The sequence below is a fragment of the Apaloderma vittatum genome, unplaced genomic scaffold (assembly GCF_000703405.1).
Source record: "Apaloderma vittatum isolate BGI_N311 unplaced genomic scaffold, ASM70340v1 scaffold9236, whole genome shotgun sequence".
Taxonomy (NCBI): Eukaryota; Metazoa; Chordata; class Aves; order Trogoniformes; family Trogonidae; genus Apaloderma; species Apaloderma vittatum.
Genome location: NW_009723368.1, coordinates 6124 through 25992, shown reverse-complemented (window position 1 = coordinate 25992; position 19869 = coordinate 6124). Strand labels below are relative to the sequence as shown.

Below are 19869 nucleotides of genomic sequence, written 5' to 3'. Positions count from 1 at the left end.
GCGCCCAGGGCACTCCGGCTTCGCCATCTCCCTTTTATTCCACGAATTAGCGCGTTTTTGCGACAGGGTGTGTCCGCACTGTGTGTGTTCTGTTTCATGGGAAAAGCTTATTTATTCTTCTTCCCACTTAACTTTGCCTCTGGTATAATTTATATCCCTCCCATATGACGACAACTTTACGGGGAGATCAGTGCTGCGATAAAACTGTTGTGGTGAGATTGGATTAGCATCTGCAGTTGACAGAAGAACAGTTGTTACAGCTTTTGTCTTTCTCCAGTTTGTAGCATGTAAGATTTTTCTTTTTAAAGAAAGTCACTGCAGTGTAGTTTGAATAAATATCAAAGTAGAAATAGTGGAAACCTGTCCTTTGAAGTTGTTTTATTTATTTGAACATCTATACTGTGTTTAAGTTGGGCATATTCATATAAAATTAGTCCTGTAGATGAATCAGAAACTCCCTAGGATATAATGATTTGTGGTATAGCCGTATGAATTTGATAGATTCAGTGTCTGATGTTTATTCTCACAACTGTCACAGGCCTCATAGTTAAGGACTTTTTTGAAGAGCTTTAAAACTTTAAAACTTTTATAAAAACATAATTAAAATGGTAAAATCCAGCCACTAATTACTTTTTAAGGTGCTTTGTAAGAGCTTGTTTGACTATCAAATATATTTTCTAGAATTGTGCCATTGAATTGTGTCATTTTTTTTCCTCGTTGTTAGACCCAGAATAAATTTGTTTATGCTCACAGTGCGTACTAAGCCAGATGTGGTTATTGCTGATTAGTATAGTAATACCCAGTTACTGTAAGGCTTTTTTTTAAAAAAAAAGTAATTAGAGTATGAGTTTGAACTCGAGTCTTTTCTTTTAGGAAAAGATTATAATTGGAAGTGAAAAACTTTTGCAGAGTATTGGAATGTACCATTATTAATGTAGTAAGCAGTGTGTTTTACAAAGGAGATGAAGTTTCTCAAATTATAAAAGGCAATTTTACTGCTTTTTATTGTATGGGGTTTTTTTTGAGATAGCTGTAATTTTTAAACAGAAAATTCTGTAAAATTAGAAAGCAATATTTTTATTTTTAGTTAAAAATTCTTTTAGAATATTAAGATAAGCTTAAATGTAGGAGGTAATTGTTATTAGTAGAAGATTTTTTCCAGTTTAATATTCAGATATATGTATTTTTTAAGAAAGCTGATATGAGCTAGACAAAAGAAATGCATTGCTTCAAATGAAATATGTTAAAAAGTGATATTGTTACATGTACATACTTAAAATTCACATGTGGTTTTGAGAGGTATTAGTAATTGGAAAAGAATTCTAGTTGATTTACGTAGACTTTGAACTGCAACTAATATTACCTGTTTCTAAATCCCACTTCAGTGCAAATACACACTAGAAAAGATTACTTTTACAAATGTCAGTAATTTTTTGACAGTAATGAAAAGAGAGGGCTTATCATTGCTGACCTCTTTGATTCCAAAATTCGTGGTGATATTCCTAAGAGCCTGTCTTCTCTGTGGGTGTGTCATACAACTGTGTTTATCCTCACTATCTGACTTGTTTCTGTTTTGCTTTTAAATCTAATAAATGGAATGTCTGCTTAGGCTGCCTGAGTTGCCTCTAAGTGAGCCAGCTTATTTCAATTGCATTATTAGTTCTCACTGTCACTAGTAAAATGTCTGTACTTAGGTTCCCCTTACGGGGTATATGTGGGGGATGCGGAATTTAATTTACTGCCACAGTGGTCTGTAATGTAGCCTATGTAAGGAATTTTACTTCAATAAAAGGATGACAAAGCTGAAAAAACGAATTGGTGACAGTTTCTTCTGGTTTACCTTGTGTAATAGGAAGTTGTTCTTTCTCGGAGTATTGGTGAAACTGGTTTGTCTAGGCTCTGCAATGTCATTTGAAATGTATAGGTGAAATGGCATGACCTCAGACTTGACTTTTTAAGTCTTTTGTCATGGAGCAATGCGAGATGACAGTTCAGTGATATGATTCAGGACTCGGCTTTACAAAGAACTACATCTTTACAAGATAAACAACTGTGTCTTGAATGGCCAGAATGAGATGAAGGTGTTAAAATTTCTCCAGTTTTTTTGCTTGGTCTCAACAAACTGCATACTGAGGAAGATGGTGCTGACTTGATACATCCTCAGTTTAGATTTGGCAGTTTACAGGGGGTTTTTAATACTTCTTGAATGCTGTGTTGGTCAGATGTGCAAAACCTCCAGAATGGCTGGGTTTGCTGTTTCTGTTTTTACTTCGCAAAAGAATGGAGAGTCCTCCTACAGAGAATGCTTCATTACCACGTTACTGTGTGAGGGAAGGTACTTCAAGTGTTCATGGAGAGTTTATTCCAAGCATGTTTATCTGGAAACATTAACACGTTTCAGAAACTGCTTTGTCCTTGACTCTGTGAGTGGAGTTAAGACTAAATGGTAGTATTTTGCAGTGTAGCCAAGTATGAAAATTTAATGTTTAAACCTGAGAAATTAACATGTTAGGAATGCATGTGCTAAAGATTTAGTGAAGTGGTAGTCATGGAGTCACCACTGTTTGGAATTAGAGCTCAGTGCTGTGACCTTGTAGCATCTCTGCCAATAGAGCTGGCAGCCTTCTTGAAGGAGTTCATCCAAATGCAGGCTTATAACCTTCTCTTTTATGTGAAATAGATTAGATGGCAAAATCCATAGCCATACATTTTAACTACATAGTATAGTTCATCCATGAATGCCTTTAGATTTTTAGCCAAATGAAATCTTTTTTAAATTAAATTGATCCATCTTTTGTATTTCTGAGATGCATTAACTATATTGATAGTATGAGATTTAAAATTAATATAATAACCTTTTCACATTCTACTTGATTTTGGTAAACATAGAGCACAATGGGGAATAAAGGTGATTGGAAGAGTGGGTAATGATTTGTGATTGAGTTCAGCATAAGGCGTAACACAGAAGTGGTAGGTACAACTTGAGCTTTTATATTGAGATGGGGGAATGTTTTCAGTGATGTGAATCAAGCTTAGAATATTTTGTTAGACCTCGTTGAAACCGGTAATGGGTTGGGCTATGCCTTCAGTCATTGGCACAGCATTAGCTGTTGGAACAAATGTTCAGCAATAGCCGCCTCTACTTAAAAGAGCAATTGGCTTGCAATTTTACGTTACAATTCCACAAACACTTCAAGCCTCATAAAGAAGCAGCCCTACCTCTGTCATTTCCCTCCAGTAATTACGCTATTCCCCTGTGAAGGTGAGAAGAGTGGCAACTTATGGGAGCTGGTTAAACCTGTGCTAAGTGTACAAGCAGGCTACACACCAGGCTGCTTGTTCTGTGGAGGGTTTGTAAGCCCTTCCAAATGATGCCTCTCCTGGTGGAGCACAGTCCAGCAGAATATGAAGCTACTTTCCTCTGTGGAGTTCGCTAGCCTCTCCTCTACTCAGCTTATGTCTTGACTTAGTGTGATGATACCTTGTTGTGTCATGGTGGCTGGGCTCAGGGCCCGCAGTTCTGACTGCATGTTTAAATTTTAAAATGCGTGGTTGAGTTAGTTGAAAGAAACTAGATGGATGTGAAGCCAAGCGTTTAAAGAATACAGTGTAATTAAGGCAGAGTTTAACAATAGAAAAAGGGGAACCATAACTAGTTTGAATACGCATGAAGCTGTTGGCCGGGTAAATATGACTCCTAAAATCTATTTTACATACACTTCATCTAGTTCTTGTAGTTAAATGCTTGCATCTCCATAGAGATTAATGCTTTTCTCTATGTCTTCGTATAGGTGAGACCTTTGTTATGAATAAGCTACACTTACATAATCAAGGTTATGCTGGATGCATGTGTTATGTTGCTATAACTGTAATTTCTGTAGATAAGATAATAATTTTTAGGGTGGCAATACTGGGAAGAAGGTCTAGTGGTATGTCACATCTAAAGCCAAGGAGTAATTTTTGGAGTAGGGGAACCTTTATTCATTTTAGATAATATCATAAATAATTTTGTGTTCTTCAAGCACTGGCAAAACTTTTTAACAAAGGTTCCCGTAGATCTGTTTCCAATTCTTTGAGAAAGGCTTTCTAAAATACTCTGTTTTAACAAACTTGAGATTTTTGCCTGAGCCTCTAAAAATACAAAGAGGATACTCTCCTCTATTTACAATATCATTGAGATGTATTAAGATAATTTCCTTTGGAACAAAATACAAAGTTTCTGACACTGACAATTGGAGGAAAATGTAGTGAAACAACATAAAATCTCTTATGGAGTGAGTGTGATCATATCAGATGTTTGGATACAAACCAGCTATTGTGTTTGAAATTACAAACTGCTTTTAGAATCTGTAAGTATCCTTGTGTCACTCAGCTGTTGTTTCTGTCAATGTTTCAACAGATACGTACATTTAGAATTTGATAAATTAGAAGAGAGTATGTAACAAAATTTACTTCTGATGACTTCATTATTTATTTTTTTTAACCTTTACAAGTTTGTCATAAAGACGAAGAAAAATTGAGTGTGATTGTATTGTGTATATAATAAACTCTGAGATAAGTATTTATAAGGTTTTGTTGTTTACTTGCTTTTTGTGTTGGAAGTTTATAAATGTTAATTTTACTGCACTGGTGTCAGGATACTTCAAGTGTGAGTAGATAACTCCAGTAGACTGGACTCTGTTAGTGGCAAAAAAAAAAAAAAAAGCTTGTACAGGAGCATGTGAGCCTGCCTGGGAGATGAAACAGTATAGTGATGCAGGTACGCTTACTCAGGTGCTTGTGTCCACAGAAAGCTCATACCAGCATAACTATTAAACAAATGTAATTCTCTGTCTTCCTCCAGTGACTTAACTACTACCATGCTGTACAGGACCCAGGACTGGTCAAGACAACATGAATTAGTTCTTGGACCTGTATTTCAGATACAGATTGGCTTCTGTTTTAGTATACTGTTAATGTGCTTTTTATCTCTGATTCCATTTTGTTTATGATTTGGGGTAATCTGGAAACAAATTCAATACAGAAAAAGAGAGCTTTTTAATAATGATACAAAATATATATTGCAGTGGTAATAATTCAGAATATGACATAAGAAATTTGGGATTTTCTTAATATTTTTAGCATTAACAAAAATTAAGACTTTAATTTCCACTTGATAAGCAAAGTTAGTAGGTCATGTTATACTTCCTCTGGGAATAGTTCCTGCAAAATTATGACTGTATGAATTCATACATAACAGGTTAAGAAAATGAGATATATGTTATGTCCTTGTCTTCAATCAGATTTTGACAATTTATGAGACCTGAGGATCTGCCAGAATGTCTTGTTGACTTACAGCCATTGAAGCAGATTTTCGTCTTGAAAAAAAAGACAAAAAGTAAACCAACAACACCTGTTAGTTGTCACACAGCTCAAGCATTTGGCTGATCTGTCACATACTTTCGTAGGGCTAACAAGATGTTTTGCGTTTGAGAATTCCTCACACACAACATTTTTCAGCCATAGAGAGAATGAACCAAGCTGTAAGTAAAGTGAACAGTGCCTTTTGCTCTAACTACTTTTAATCTTTCTAGTGGCAATCTTTATTAAATACAGTTCTCTTCCTGTCCTTGAAAGTGTGGCTATTAATATTCTGTTTTATTGGCTGAGCATATGAATAAGGTTGTTTGGTATTTAGGCAGAACTGAAACTGAAATGCTCATCTCTAACACGGCAAATCCAAGACTCATCCACTTGGCTATATTGCATTTCAGGAGAAATTGATTGAATAATGTGTAATCCATGCTAACCTAAGCATGGCTGTTTTCTTCCACTGACAGATATGGAAGAAAAGTACTGTTTTGAATTTTCATCCTGCAGGAAATGCTAACTTGTAATCCCTAGGCTACTGTGTGAAATTGGAACAAAGAACAATATTTTTCACAAAATAGAACTCAAAGTAATCGATTCAGAAATGTCTGAATACTCACCACTAAAATATATTACTGTGGTGGCACACGTCCTTCTGTCCCCAGACTTCTCTATGGGTCAGTGTTCCTGACCGGACTTCGTTTTTCATTATGCAACCAAAGCTATAGGACCACCATGTTTAATCACAACTCGGTTAAAGAAAAAAAAAAGGTGTTTATGAAAGGCACAGACCTACATAGCTGCTGGTGTGGGGGCTGGAATTACTGCTTTCAAAGTGAGGCCTGACTGACCCACTTGTGGTGCAGTGTGTGGTCCTTCAGCATTTACATCACACACCTCGGACTGGCGGTGGGTATGACCTTCACTACAGGTAACAACGCAGCGTTGGGTGTGCAGTCCTGGGACCATAAGGAAAGGCAGCAGGTCAAAACCTGGTCCTTTTCTCTTGGCACTGCTTCAGCTGGTAATATAGATGCATGCAGAGACTTTGTAAGGAGAGACTGTATCTGAGGTGGTGGGTAGGCTACTAAGGCCTTAGACTGTATCTAGGGTGGACAGGTTGTAGATTTAGTAATTGCTTGTGCAGTTCATTTTGCACTTGCGCATTTTGGTTTTGGAAGAATGAAAATTGATAGCTTACTTTTTATTAAATAGGTACAATGAATTCTACCTATGATAGTAAGTCAGCCTTGCCTTGGAGGCTGAAGAGATAGCTTGATTTGGTCTTGTGTCTGTGTGATAGTAGGCATAAATCTTTGTGGTGTAACACTGGTGTGTGGAGTTCAGAATTATACATGCCATATGGCTTAGGTTTCCAGCAACTCATTTTTTTTAGGCATACGATTTTTCACACTCTCATTCCAACAAGTAGGAAGAAAAGATGAGATGTGAAGCTTTAGGGCTGCTTTTAAAGGGAGTTAATATTTTACAACTCAGTGCTCTGTTTTCCACTTCTTCATTTATAACAATTTTAGATAGGTCTTAGATGCTGACATCAGAAAAGCTGACCAATAGTAAAATAAATAAATCTTAGAATAATTTTTTTCCCCTAGTCCTGCCTGCAGAGAGCCTGCATATACTGAATTTTGACATCATATATTGTAGAAAATTATCTGTATAGACCTTTTGAAAATTTTGAATTTTGACCACTAGACAGGAATTGACAGTTTACAGACAACACAGGGATATGAAGAAATTGTTGTGGAAATTTTACTGTATTCTGTAAATTACAATTTTTTTTCTTATAATTGTGAGGAAGGACTGTCAGATATGATGCAAATAACATTTTATATCAACAAAAATATACATGTCAAGTAGGACGAAAACTTAAATGGGGTTAAGGAATCTACTGGAAGGATGGCAAATTTGTTGTTTCAGGTATCTTTCTGTTCCAGACTATTACCAGTTTGCTCTTAAATGAGTTTCACTGTCACTTTTTGAAGTCCCATATCTAGAGATTTGTAATTTCACTTTTCTCCCTCTTCTCTTGTAAGCAGTAGATCATATAAACTCAGTTACTCCAGAGCATCTTCCATATAGACTAAAAGGGACAGCAACCCAGGTCCATTTTCCTTTTGCAGAAGCATCGCATTGTAGGGATTGTAGGTGGAATTGGCAGTCATGAAGTTTCCTCTCATGCTTGCAGGGAATGTTTGTGAGATTTTGTTCCTCCAAGTGTAAAAACATTACAGTTTTGGTCCTTCCATGAATTATCCTGTCTGCTTCCTTTTCTTTACCTTCTACAGTATGTAACTTTTCCTTCCTCTTCTCTCCTAATTTCCTGTCCTTTTTCTGTGCCACTGTCATTTATTATTGACCTAACACCCACTTTGTTTTTTTTGTGGTATTGCTGGTACTTTCTGAATAGTCAGCTGCACAGAGAATCCATTATTTAGCTTGGAGAGCAAGTTCAGTGTTACGTAAAGCTAGAGGACAGATTTTATAGTTCCTTCCTGGCATTTTGCTGTGCATGTGTGAAAAATCTGGAGTAAATATCCATAACCTGTTACATCTCTCTTTTTTTTTAAAAAAGGCACTGATTAAATAGCATCAGCAGTGATTTTTTGTTTTGTGGCAAGAAAATTTGGAAATAAATTCCATGGAACCAAATATAGTTTGATAATTTAGCTTTAAACAGCTTGAAATTTTCAGAATTCTCAAAGTTCACTTCTCTGAAGAGAAGATAGTGCAGTATGCCCTAATCTTCCTTTAATGAAAAATCTTCAGCTGGTTCGTTCTTAGAAGTCTCAGGATTATGATACTAGATGTGAGGAAGTTCCTGTTTTTCTGTCATCAGGGGAGCCAAGGAAGGGTCCTAGTGCCACAGGAAAAATGGAAAAGTCTGATATTTTTTATTCTTTCATATTCCTTCACTAGATGTATGCAAAGGGATGCATGTAATATGAGGCAATACCTGTGAAGGATCTATGGTACTTTAAGGACGCCAAGGAACACATCCGCTGGTGGTATAGTGTGTCCCCCCACGCGCCACTCACCTTCTCTGCCTGTGTTCTAACTGCCAGGAGCCCTGTCTGTCCAGTGCAGCTGGTTGGTTTGCCTGCTGGAAGCAGGAAGCGTGAGGTGCTTTATGGCAGATGTGTTAGAGGCACGCTTAGTAATGAGGATGTCTGGGCAGGTTTCAGAAGAGCAAGCTTCACGTGCCAAGTGTGGCATTTAACAGGACTGCGTTGTGGATTTGGGTATAGGTGAACTGAAATGGATGAGTGGACACACTTCCATGCCTTTGTGATGCTGTAATGTTAGGAAGGCTGCAAAGCCACTGAAGGGAACAGCCATGTCTGGCAGAAGAGTGTGTTTATCAAAGGCACTCTTTTCTGCGTGTTGGCAGGGAGAGCAGACGGGATTCCAGATCGCAAGGGTTTTCTTTTTTTTTGTAAGGCAGGTCTCACAAAGCTCCTGGTACTTATCTTTAAAATAGCTGTGACAGGAAATCTTTTGAAGACATTTTAGAAAAAAGTGGTTTTGACCTGTTAAACTTCTAGTATTCCTCTCCTGTGTTTCTTTAAAAAGTATTGTATCACCGCTGAAGATCAAATTGCTAAGGAAGAACATGCAGAGTACTGCATTTTTCAGACATGAGAGTCTCTTCTGACAAGTTTGCTTTATAAACAAAAATTGCCATAGTTTGTATTTTTCACAAAAATAGGTTGTTCAGAAACATGAAACCATTTCTGACTAATGAGAAATTATGGGACTTTCAGTGAAGGCCAGTATTTAAAGGAAATGTTTAAACACCATTATGAAGGCTTATTTTAAAAAGAAAACCCAAAACTGAAAAGGCCTGAACAGCTCTGAGTCCCAATTTTGTTGGGTTTTTTTTGTTTGTTTGCAGAAGGTTTTAAAGGTTTCTGTCCCTGAAAATGGAGTTAAAACACAAATTCAGTTTGGAATTTTGTGATAGCCTCAAGCAGTCCAAGGTCATGTTGCTGCCAAAATAGGTGATCCTGTCATTCCCTGGTGCCTCACTTGCTGATCTGATGGAAAACTGTTTTTTTTTCTGGATCGGTAAAGCTGTGTGACTGTGTAGTTGCTGGCACACAAAAGGAGCAGGGAGGATTGTACAAGCTGAGATAATGAGATCCTAGAACTGTTGTGTTATGGCCTACATTTTTAGTAACATACAGCGTTGAACTGAAGTAAGCATCTTTCAAAACAACATATTTGGAACTTTTTAAAGAACTTGGTCCTGTAGCCTGATAAAACTGAATGTCACCACATAGGGACCACACATGGTTTTCATGAGGTTTCAGAGTGAGGAAGGGCCTATGCAGATACAAAGGCTTAGGCCTACAGGCTTGACCTGAGTCTATGGAAAACTCATTAAGGAGCCTCTTTCAGTTCTTGACAGTTTTCAAAGAGGTATTTGATTGAAAATTGCTCTTTTGCTGAAATTTCAAATAAAGTTTGTGGTCTGAGGAATATAGTGAATGTGCTTCAATGATATCTGTAAAACTTAATCTGTTACATAGTGGAGTGAATCTGCTTTGTTCATACCTGACTGTGTTTCTTGAATCTTTAATTCTGTGTTCTTTTGGACTTGTTCTAGATGGTGACTGGATTTGCTGAACCAGTGCAACCCAGAAGCTGATTTCAGTGCCCCGGTCAAAAAAACCACACTACATCAATGAAGATCCCTTCATTGATTCTAGGTGATTAGAATCAGCTTCTACTGTTTTTACTCTGTTATTTTTGTATCGTACACCAAAATGATGTAATTAATGGGAGATCTTATGAGTATTCAGAAAAAAAGGTGATCAAGTATGGAGAAACACTCACAATAGAGGCTTGAGATAATGAAGTGTGTTGGTCCTTGTGGTTTCCTTCCATTGTGCTTCCTTCTTTATTTTTCCACTGAGCCTTCTCTGGCTCATCTTTACTTTTGCCTAGTTCTGCTTCTCTTCCTACTCCTGGAGGTCTTAAATGGAGATAAAATCCATAGTCTATTTACTGACCTTTGCTAAGTGAGTTTAACCGCTGAATTCTGTTCAATTTAACTAGTTCACTGCATCTTTCAATATTTAGGGGGCTGGTTAGCTCAGTGGTTTGAGCGCGGTGCTGGCAATAAGGACCAACACCGAGGTTGCGGGTTCAATTCCCGCTGGGTCCCCATGTGTTGCCAGGTCTAGTCGAGAGGTGGCGTCCCTGCCCAAAACAGGGAGGTTGGACTAGATGATCTCTAAGGTCCCTTCCAGCCTAGGCCATTCTATGATTCTATGTAAGGAAGACTTTGACAGTGAGACTGCTTTTTTTCTTCATTAAAATAGTCACTTGATACCTAGCATTGTACTTAGAGAAACATGCTGCTATCTTCAGGTGAGGTAAGCCTGCTGTTGGGGAGGAGCTGGAATTGGTTTTTAGGGAGAGGAAGAAGTTTTTTGAGGTGAACTGGCCTGGTAGAAAGAAGAATCGGGTGGGAACGAGCATACTATAAATATTGAGCTAAATGTTTTAATTCACTGTCAGGAAAAAATTACAATTATGCTGTTAATTGAATATCTGAAGGAGATTGTTCATGCTGATACAGGAGAGTGAAACTGGCTGCAGAGGTTTGTTTTTCCATGAGACATCCTGTTGTTTGTGTTTCCTCTTGATGATTACTCACCGCTGTTAAGTTATCTTGGTTTTGTCAGGCTTCAGTGATTACTCAACTCTCCGTCTCAGTTCAAAAGTTTATTCCCTCCAGGTTTTCCATCAGTCTGACAGTCCTGTGTTCCATCCTTTTATAGGCATAGCTCTTACTGTCACTGCATTGCCTCTGCCACTAGACAGTTGGCTCATAATGTGCCACAGAAAGTAAACTACCCACAAAGCCTTATCTTTACAGAAAGAATGGCATTTAACATTAAAAGTGCTGGTAGGGTTTAATTTATTGTGTTCTAGAACTGAAACAATTTTGGCACATGTAGGCTGGAGTCAGCATTCCTCTTGCTTCTGAAAAAGGTACTATCAGCCTTGGAAATACTGGCAGTATTATTCCATTTCTGTTGCTCAGCAAAGTGTCTGTTTTAAAATAGCGACTGGACTTTTCTAGAACAAGCTTGCAATTAGGGAACTGTCAAATTGATTTGTAGGAAAATGTATTCTTATGGATGACAATGAGATTATAAGTGAAAAAGTTTATTTTTGATTGTCTTTAGAAACACATGTTGAAACCTAGGTAAATAAAAGTGCCACTTAAAGGTATGAGGATATTGACCTTCCTTGCGGCGCTTTTGTTACCTAAAACTCATTACCTAAAATTGCCTGGTTGTGTTTTGCTCTCCTGGACTTACGTTTAAATGTTAATATGGCTAGGACTCACTGCTGGCTATAAAATGATCATTGATTTGTGAAAGGTACAGTCTAAGTACAGTTGTAAAAATTTGATTCCAAAGCATCTAGCACCAATTCTGTGTAGGTAATCTTAACCATTTCTTAACTTGTACAGACGTAAAATAGCATTACATTGATCCAGAATCAGTGAGTTTGACACTTGTTTGTGCATTCATTATGTGATCTGTATAGCTAGTATATTGGTTTCTCTGCCTATTACTATGTGTCTTCATAGTCACACTGAATGATGGGATAAAGCAATAAATGAAATAAATCTGAAGTATTTAAAACTGTGACATCTTTGTAATTTTTCTTCTTTTCAGCTATAATCTTCTGATAATCATGGAGCCATATTTTCCTGGGTTTAAGCATGTGCAGCAGGACTATGAAGTCACTCTTGAACTTGCAAGCGAGGAGACTCAAAAGACTAGAAATGCACAAAATTCTAGGACGGGATCTTACGGTGTCAGTATTAGAGTCCAAGGAATTGATGGACATCCTTACATAGTGCTAAACAATACAGAAGGATGTTTGTCAGAAAATCCTCCTCCTCCTCCTGGAAAAGAACAGCAGGTCATTTCTCAGACTGTAAGCAAGCCAGCCATAGACTCCAATACTGTTTTTAAATTGGAGGACAAAACCAATGAACACGCAGAGTTTCCTGGAACACAGCACATGCAACCCTGTATGCTTAAAAGCCTAAAGATAACTAATCTGGATGAAAAGGAAGATGGAATATCAGATTTTAAAGATGGATCTGTGAAATCCTCCAATTTGTTGAACTTTCAAAGACACCCTGAACTTCTTCAGCCTTACGATCCTGAAAAGAATAACTTGAACTTGGATAATTGCCAGTCTTCTGTGTGCAGTAAATCTAAATCTTTTGTGGATGAAAAAAGTGAAGCAAAGCCTTGGACTTCCTCTTCTAAAGTAGTATCCCTACAGAAAACAAATACATATCTTGCAGAACCAGCCCAAGGAAATTCAAAAAAGATGCATTTGAACAGGTCAGTAGAAGACGAAAATAAACAGCTGTGGAATTGTCCCAGTAGCACAGTCAGCCCCAACGAAGTGTGTGTTTCAGAATCATTTTCATCTACAGGAGGATCCCCCTGTGTTAGTCCCACTGCTTATCCAGAGACAAGAAAACCTAGACCAGATGTTCTTCCCTTTCGCAGACAAGATTCAGCTGGGCCAGCATTGGATGACTCACGAAGATCATCTTCCTCATCAGCTACTCCCACTTCTGCAAATTCCTTATACAGATTTTTACTTGATGACCAAGAGTATGCCATCTATGCAGACAACGTTAATCGACATGAAAACAGAAGATATATTCCGTTTTTGCCCGGAACTGGTCGTGATATTGATACTGGGTCACTACCAGGAGTAGATCAGCTAATTGAAAAGTTTGATAAGAAAGTTGATCCTCACAGAAGAGGTAGGTCAGGAAAGAGGTACAGAATTCATCCAGATGATCGTAAAAGATCAAGAAGCGTTGATAGTGCCTTGTCGTTAGAGCTTGATGTAAATTCAGATTATCTAGGTGAATTCAATAAAAGTGTGGGTAAGTCAGCTGAGCACTTACTGAGGCCATCTAAAGTTTGCCTTCACAAGCAGTTATCTAGAGATCAAAAGTCACCTTCCAAAGAGATGAAGATTTCTGCTCGAAGTATTGGAAAACTGCAAATGCCTGATAAAGACACTCAGAACAGCAGTTTCAATTCTTTGCAATACCATAAACAAAATGGACCTGAAACTGAGAGCTCGATGTTTAGGTCATGTACACTTCCAGGGCAGAATAAGAGAGAGGAAGTTAGAACAGTAACTTCTACTTTGTTGTTGCCAAACCGAATTACAATACCACCTGATTCAGGAGCCAAGACTTCTGTAAAAACATTTTCATCTGCCCCTAACATACAGGTAATTTTGAATTTACTCTTTATATTTTGCACTCTAGCATACTAAAACTGTCATATCCTTAAATGCATATTTTTCTGCTCTTCATTAGAACAAACTCCCATAACACAATTACTTCCAAATGGGAGAGTTGTTCTGAAGAAATGTAAATACAAAAATTATTCCTGTAGATGCAGGTTTAGAAAACATGATTTGTAAACCAGCTTATTCTTGTATGGACAAAGGAAAACGGTGGATGCAAAGGAGATTTTTGTAAAGGATGTTATGATGAGGTGTTGGAGGGAGTACAGAAGAGGGCAACAAAGGTGGTGAATAGCCTGGAGAATAGATCTTATGAGGAGCGATTGAGGGAGCTGGGGCCATTCAGATTGATGAAGAGGAGGCTGAGTGGGGACCTCATCATGCTCTACAGTTACTTGAAAGGACATTGTAGAGAGGTTGGTGCTGGTCTCTTCTCACAGGTAATTAGGGACAGAACCAGGGGGAATGGTTGCAAGTTGCAACAGGGCAAGTTTAGGCTGGACATGAGGAAGAAATTCTTCATGGAACGAGGGGTCAGACCCTGGAACAGACTGCCTACGTCAGACCCTGGAACAGACTGCCTAGGGAGGGGGTTGAGTCGCCATCCCAGAATGTGTTCAAGTGTCGCTTAGATGGGATGTTGGGTGATATGGTTTAGGGGTGACTTTGTAGTGTAGGGTTAATGGTTGGACTCGATGATCCCAAGGGTCTTTTCCAACCTGAATTGTTCTATGATTCTATGATTCTTAAGCAAAAATGTGCAAAAGTGGAAGGCTGAAATATAAGTAACTCCATGCAAAATTGTATTTTCTTTCTTCTTGCAGTAAGACCAAATAGGTCTTTGTGAACTTTAGGTTCATGGTACCTGAATGTTTTCATAATAGAATAGGCAATTTCAGCTGTACATATTGTATTTACAGCCCTCACAGGATTATATTTTTTGACGTTTTATCTTGTCCTTTTAGGCAACTCCTGATCTCTTAAAAGGCCAACAAGATCTTGCACAGCAAACAAATGAAGAGACTGCTAAACAGATACTTTACAGTTACCTTAAGGAAGGGTTAGTAAACAGTTAACTTTTGGAGAGCAGACGGTATTTTCTCAAAGTCTTATTTTCTGTAACATTTAAAATATAAAACTTAAAATCAAGTTATAATTAAATGAAATGTTTGTTCCATAATTATCTCAGCTGTGTCCTTTAAGGCATTCTGAGATCTCAAAATAACCATGCAGTCAGGACTTACATGAGATATTGTAGAGGATTTGATTAAATATACTTGAAATTTGTGCCTCAGAATATGTTTTATGTTTTAAATACTTCTGGAGTTAAACTCTACTCAGTGTTAGATTTTCAATGGTTTGGACACTTTGAATTTGTTTTGATGTTAAAATGGCGCCTCTGATCATTTTGTTGCTTACTTGTAATGTCTGTGTTTCAGAAGTGCTGATAATGATGATGCAACAAAAAGGAAAGTCAACTTGGTTTTTGAGAAAATTCAGACTTTGAAGTCAAGAGCTGCTGGAAAGTCACCGGTAAACAATTTTTTCACATTGCTTTGTCTTGTTTCGTAGTGACACAGCGTTCAAACAGGACTTTAAAAATTTGAATCTCTCACTGACTTTAATTAGACTGTTCTTATAGTCCCTCAGGAGTATAGCTTGATTTTAATCATTCACCAAGATGATTTATGGGAAATCTATTTGTTAACAATTAAAAAAGAATGTAAAGGAGAGTTTCTACATTTTGCTTCTACATTTTGGAAGAGATGCAAACTTAAGCATCAAAAGTTTGTTAGATCAAAGAAAAAGCTTTAAAAATCATGGTGGAGCATCTTCTCATTACAGTGGTGTACATAGATATCTAAGTGGAGACAGTCTTTAAGTTGTAATTTAGAAGAGCAGTAATCTTGGGCAAACTTAAGCATCAAAAGTTTGTTAGATCAAAGAAAAAGCTTTAAAAATCATGGTGGAGCATCTTCTCATTACAGTGGTGTACATAGATATCTAAGTGGAGACAGTCTTTACTGCTCTTCTAAATTACAACTTAATCTTGGATATTTTTAAAAGTCATATTACAATAATAATATTTGACAGTCTGCATACTAAAAAGTTTGTTTCCTGCTACACGGTGCACTGTTTTTTCAATTCTATGGCAAAGTGAAGAAATGCCCAGTTGTTGCAGTGATGACATAAGAAGGATTAAATGCTTACTTTTGATGATTATTTTACCATGGGCTATAATTAGTCAAAATGAAAACATAAAGCAAGTCTTTAAAAACTGTTCTTTTAGTAATTTCTTAAAATCAGTCTTGACATATGAGCATGAATCCCTTTGATGTCCATTTTCTGTAACTGCTGATATCTCAGTCAAATTTGGCCCTAAGAACTTGTGATTTAATTTATATGTTGCCTAATTTGAATTTTTCTTTAGGTTTGTGTATTTTCTGTGTTATTGGCACTATGCCTTGAGGAATTACCAAAGTTCCTTTGAAAATATTAGCTTGCCTTAACCCATATGAAAAGTCTTGGTAAGCTGAGGCAGGTGATGTTACACTTTATTAGCCTTATTTTACTTCAGATTTTAAAAAACAGTTGTCAAAGAACATGATAGTTTTGTGGGAATAAATAACTCTATTTAATTATAGGTTTCAGATTCTTCAGCCGAAGTAAAAGCATTGGTGGAACAAAAAGCAGAACTTGAAAGGAAAGTGGAAGAATTAGAGAAAAAACTGGATCTAGAAATTCAGGTATGGCACTTTGTTGTTATAAAACTATTGACTTTCAGATAGTTTTGTAAGTGAAATTGATCACCCAGGTGAATCTTTTTAATTTTTTTTAGTCCATATATAGCTGTGCTTTTACAGAAGACTTTTTATTTTAAGTGTAGTTGTTCGCAACATAGTTACCCTTTTTAAAAAAATCTCTTTTTTTCTTAATATTTGAGAAGAAGTTTGGAGCAGTGAAAAAAATGGTAGGCACACGCACATATAATTCCTTAGGTATATGCAAAGTTAAATGTTAATGTGTTGACTGTGATGAGACAGATGTGGAGTGAGAGACAAATTGTATTACTCATGTAGATACTGTTTATTAATTACAGCATTATTTTTGTCGTGCTGAATTCAAAGTAGTTAAGTACAGCCATGCTCTGAAAGACATGAGAATAATTTGTTTGCATTCTGTTTCTTGTTTGCATTTTGAGTCTGTTGTAAGAGTCAATATACTTGAAACTGATTAGGTAGTACCAAGGAGACTTCATTCTCACATTTCTAATAAAAATCAAAAAGAAGTGCTTTGTGTGTTTTAATAAACATGCAAAGCTTTTAATGTTCATAAATTAATAAGCTTTTCTACAAGTGAAAAGGCTTCTTTCATATAGTAAGAAGGAGCCTTTAATTTATTTATGCTTAATCAATGATCTTGCTTAACTTTTGCTGCACAAAATTCAGAATCGGCAAGATTCCAAAGAAGAGAGAGATGCTACGCGAGCAAGCCTGAAAGATCTTCAGCTGCAACTTGATGAAAATATACGTGAAAAAGAAGCCTTAAAAAAGCAACTGGAAGAAAATGAGAAGGAACTCAGACATAACCTAGAGGAGTGAGTTAATTTTAGAAAAGTTATTCATTGGAATTTGTACCTTTTCTTAAACCTTTCAGATTAAAGGTAACTGTGTCTTCAGACTGTGGAAGCAGACAGAGTGACATTTGTTATTGTAGGAAATGTTTCTACTGTTTAAAAGAGGCACGGTTTTAGAATATCTAGATGGAGGAGAATGATCGCTTTATTTATAGTGTTCCTCTTAGTGTGAATTGCTTTTAATATTTCTTGGTCATAATATATAGTTAAGGTCTTTAAAATATGGAAGCACTGGAATGCTTTAGTAAAGAATCTAGTACCAGATTTAAAATAAAATACAATTTTCCACTTAAGTATCTACTTAAAAGAGTTCTTATTTTTTACACCTCTGACATTTCGTTTCTCTGCTTCCTTATATCCCATTCCCTTGTGGGGAACATGGGAATAGATACTTGTATTTTTCTAGTACTTGAAAAAACAAATTAGTATTTCTACAAATTAAAAAATTCTCTCTGATGTTTCCTGATGAGGCTTTTTCAAGTGAAGATGGAGCAGGAGCAACACCAGACTGAGATCAGAGATCTTCAAGACCAACTCTCTGAGATGCATGATGAACTGGATAGTGCAAAACATACTGATGAAGGGGAGAAAGAGGTTCTGATTGAGGTTAGTTATAAAGTACGAGAAGAATGTTGCAAAAAGAACTGCATAAAAATGGGAACTAAGATACATGTAGAAGAAATACATGTCTTAGCCTTTCCTATTCTGTCAGTCCAAAACAATATACTGTTATTAAGGGACTTAAGGAAGTAGGAGTATATTAAGGAATACAGAGTAAAAGTACCTTTGTTTTATGCGATAGGAGAGGAAATGACATAGTGGTTGAGGGACAGCGGAATTATCTACAGTTACCAAATAATAATCTCAATCAGTTTTAAAAATTAGATAGGATTTTGGGTCAGAACAGGGAAGATTAGTTTAAAAGAGTTGAACATATTAGCAAGGCCAGATGAGATTTGACTAAGAAAATTAAAAGAACTCACCAAAGCAGTCTCTAAATTGCTGACTCTCTATTGATGGGACAGAAGGGAATGGATAGAGTTTGAAGAGGAACAAAAGAGTTACAGGTTTTCTGTCACCTTGAGATGAAGGAGGAATTGACTGTAGCCTTGGTTATAGTAATATACTGATGATGAAATAGAGAGCACTGCTTATTAAATTTGTTGGTAGGGGTGTGTAAGAGAATCAGTGCATAATGGTTCAAAAGAAAGATTAGAATTCAGAATTATCTTAATACTTTGTAGTACCAAAATAATTAACTTCTCTTAATACTACTGTTGCAAAGAACTAGCTAAAGAAATGAAAGCTAAATGTTAAAATGTGAAGTAGGGTACAAAACCATAGACAACAGATCTAGGATTGTTATTATTTTATTCTGTGTTTGTACACATGCATGTGTATATTTATTCTTCATGTTCACTGACTACCCACTTCCGTCCCAGAAATTTGAAGGGGGAAGTGACTTCTAGGGTGAACATTGTGGAAGGAGGAAGGGTGTAAAGGCATGGACTGAATTGGGAAGCACTTCTTTTGTCTTCAGCACTTGAAGAGGCAACTTAGTTTATTCTTTCTGGTAGAAAGGAATTATCACTGAATTCACTTCTCTTTCAGTGTGGGGAATAAAAGGTTTTTCTTTGTTCTTGACTACTTATCTCCTACTAGAGGTAGGAGATTTGCAGCTTTGACTCCTGCTTTAGTTAGAGATGACGTAACATACGTCATAAAAATCTTGTGGTAGTTATGCAGCATCAGATATGTTGGCCCATTAGCTATATGTTACACTTCTAATAATCTTAGAGTTTAGTAAATTTTTAGCTTATTATAAAAGCCACAAAAAGTACATTGGTCATATGAACTGAAGTTGACCTTGGGAAGTTCATGCTTTCCTTGTCTGAAACACAAACAGAACCTCTATGGGAGCTCTTTGTCATGCAGTTGTGTTTAATTTTGGTTTTTAGGAGCTGATGCAAATGAAGCAGGATCTGCAAGAGGTATTAATAGCAAAAGATCAACAAGAAGAGATTTTGAGAAAAAGAGAGAGAGAGCTTACAGCTTTAAAGGGAGCACTAAAAGAAGAAGTATCTAGCCATGACATGGAGTTGGATAAACTTAAAGAGCAACATGATAAAGAATTACTCCATCTACAACAGAGCCTGGAGAAAGCAACAGAGGTGAAATAAGTAATTACAGTTAATCTCTACAGGGAAAAATCTTACCTCTCTCAGATGTCATATCCTAGATGCTTTCAGATACTGTTTTCTAAGCAAAATAAATAGGTAAAGATTTAAGCTAGGGGATTCTTAGCTGCTGAGAATAAGTTTTATTTCATACACTGTTGTAATATTTTGATTGTCACAGCTGAACTTGTGGCTCTTTCTTCAACCAGTTATTACAATTTTGGAGCTTCTAGGAGTTTGCTGCAGTTGTTTGCATCCCACTGTTGCTACTTTCAGTTCCTTGTGTCACATCCCGTTTCCTGGTTACATTGTCCCACCTTGTCCCTTCAATTACTTACTACTGTGGGTTTTTCAGTTTCCTTTGTCCTTATT

General features: G+C 36.8%; 1 protein-coding gene across 1 annotated transcript; it reads left to right on the top strand.

Moving 5' to 3' along the window:
* Window positions 1–12084: 12084 nt before the first annotated feature.
* CGNL1 (cingulin-like 1) lies at window positions 12085–19491 on the top strand (the record flags this gene model as incomplete). Its single annotated transcript, XM_009872091.1, has 7 exons — window positions 12085–13665; window positions 14649–14743; window positions 15123–15216; window positions 16329–16430; window positions 17133–17281; window positions 17791–17926; window positions 19279–19491. Coding segments are annotated over exons 1-7 (2370 nt in total), but the record flags the coding sequence as incomplete, so codon positions are not given.
* Window positions 19492–19869: the final 378 nt, after the last annotated feature.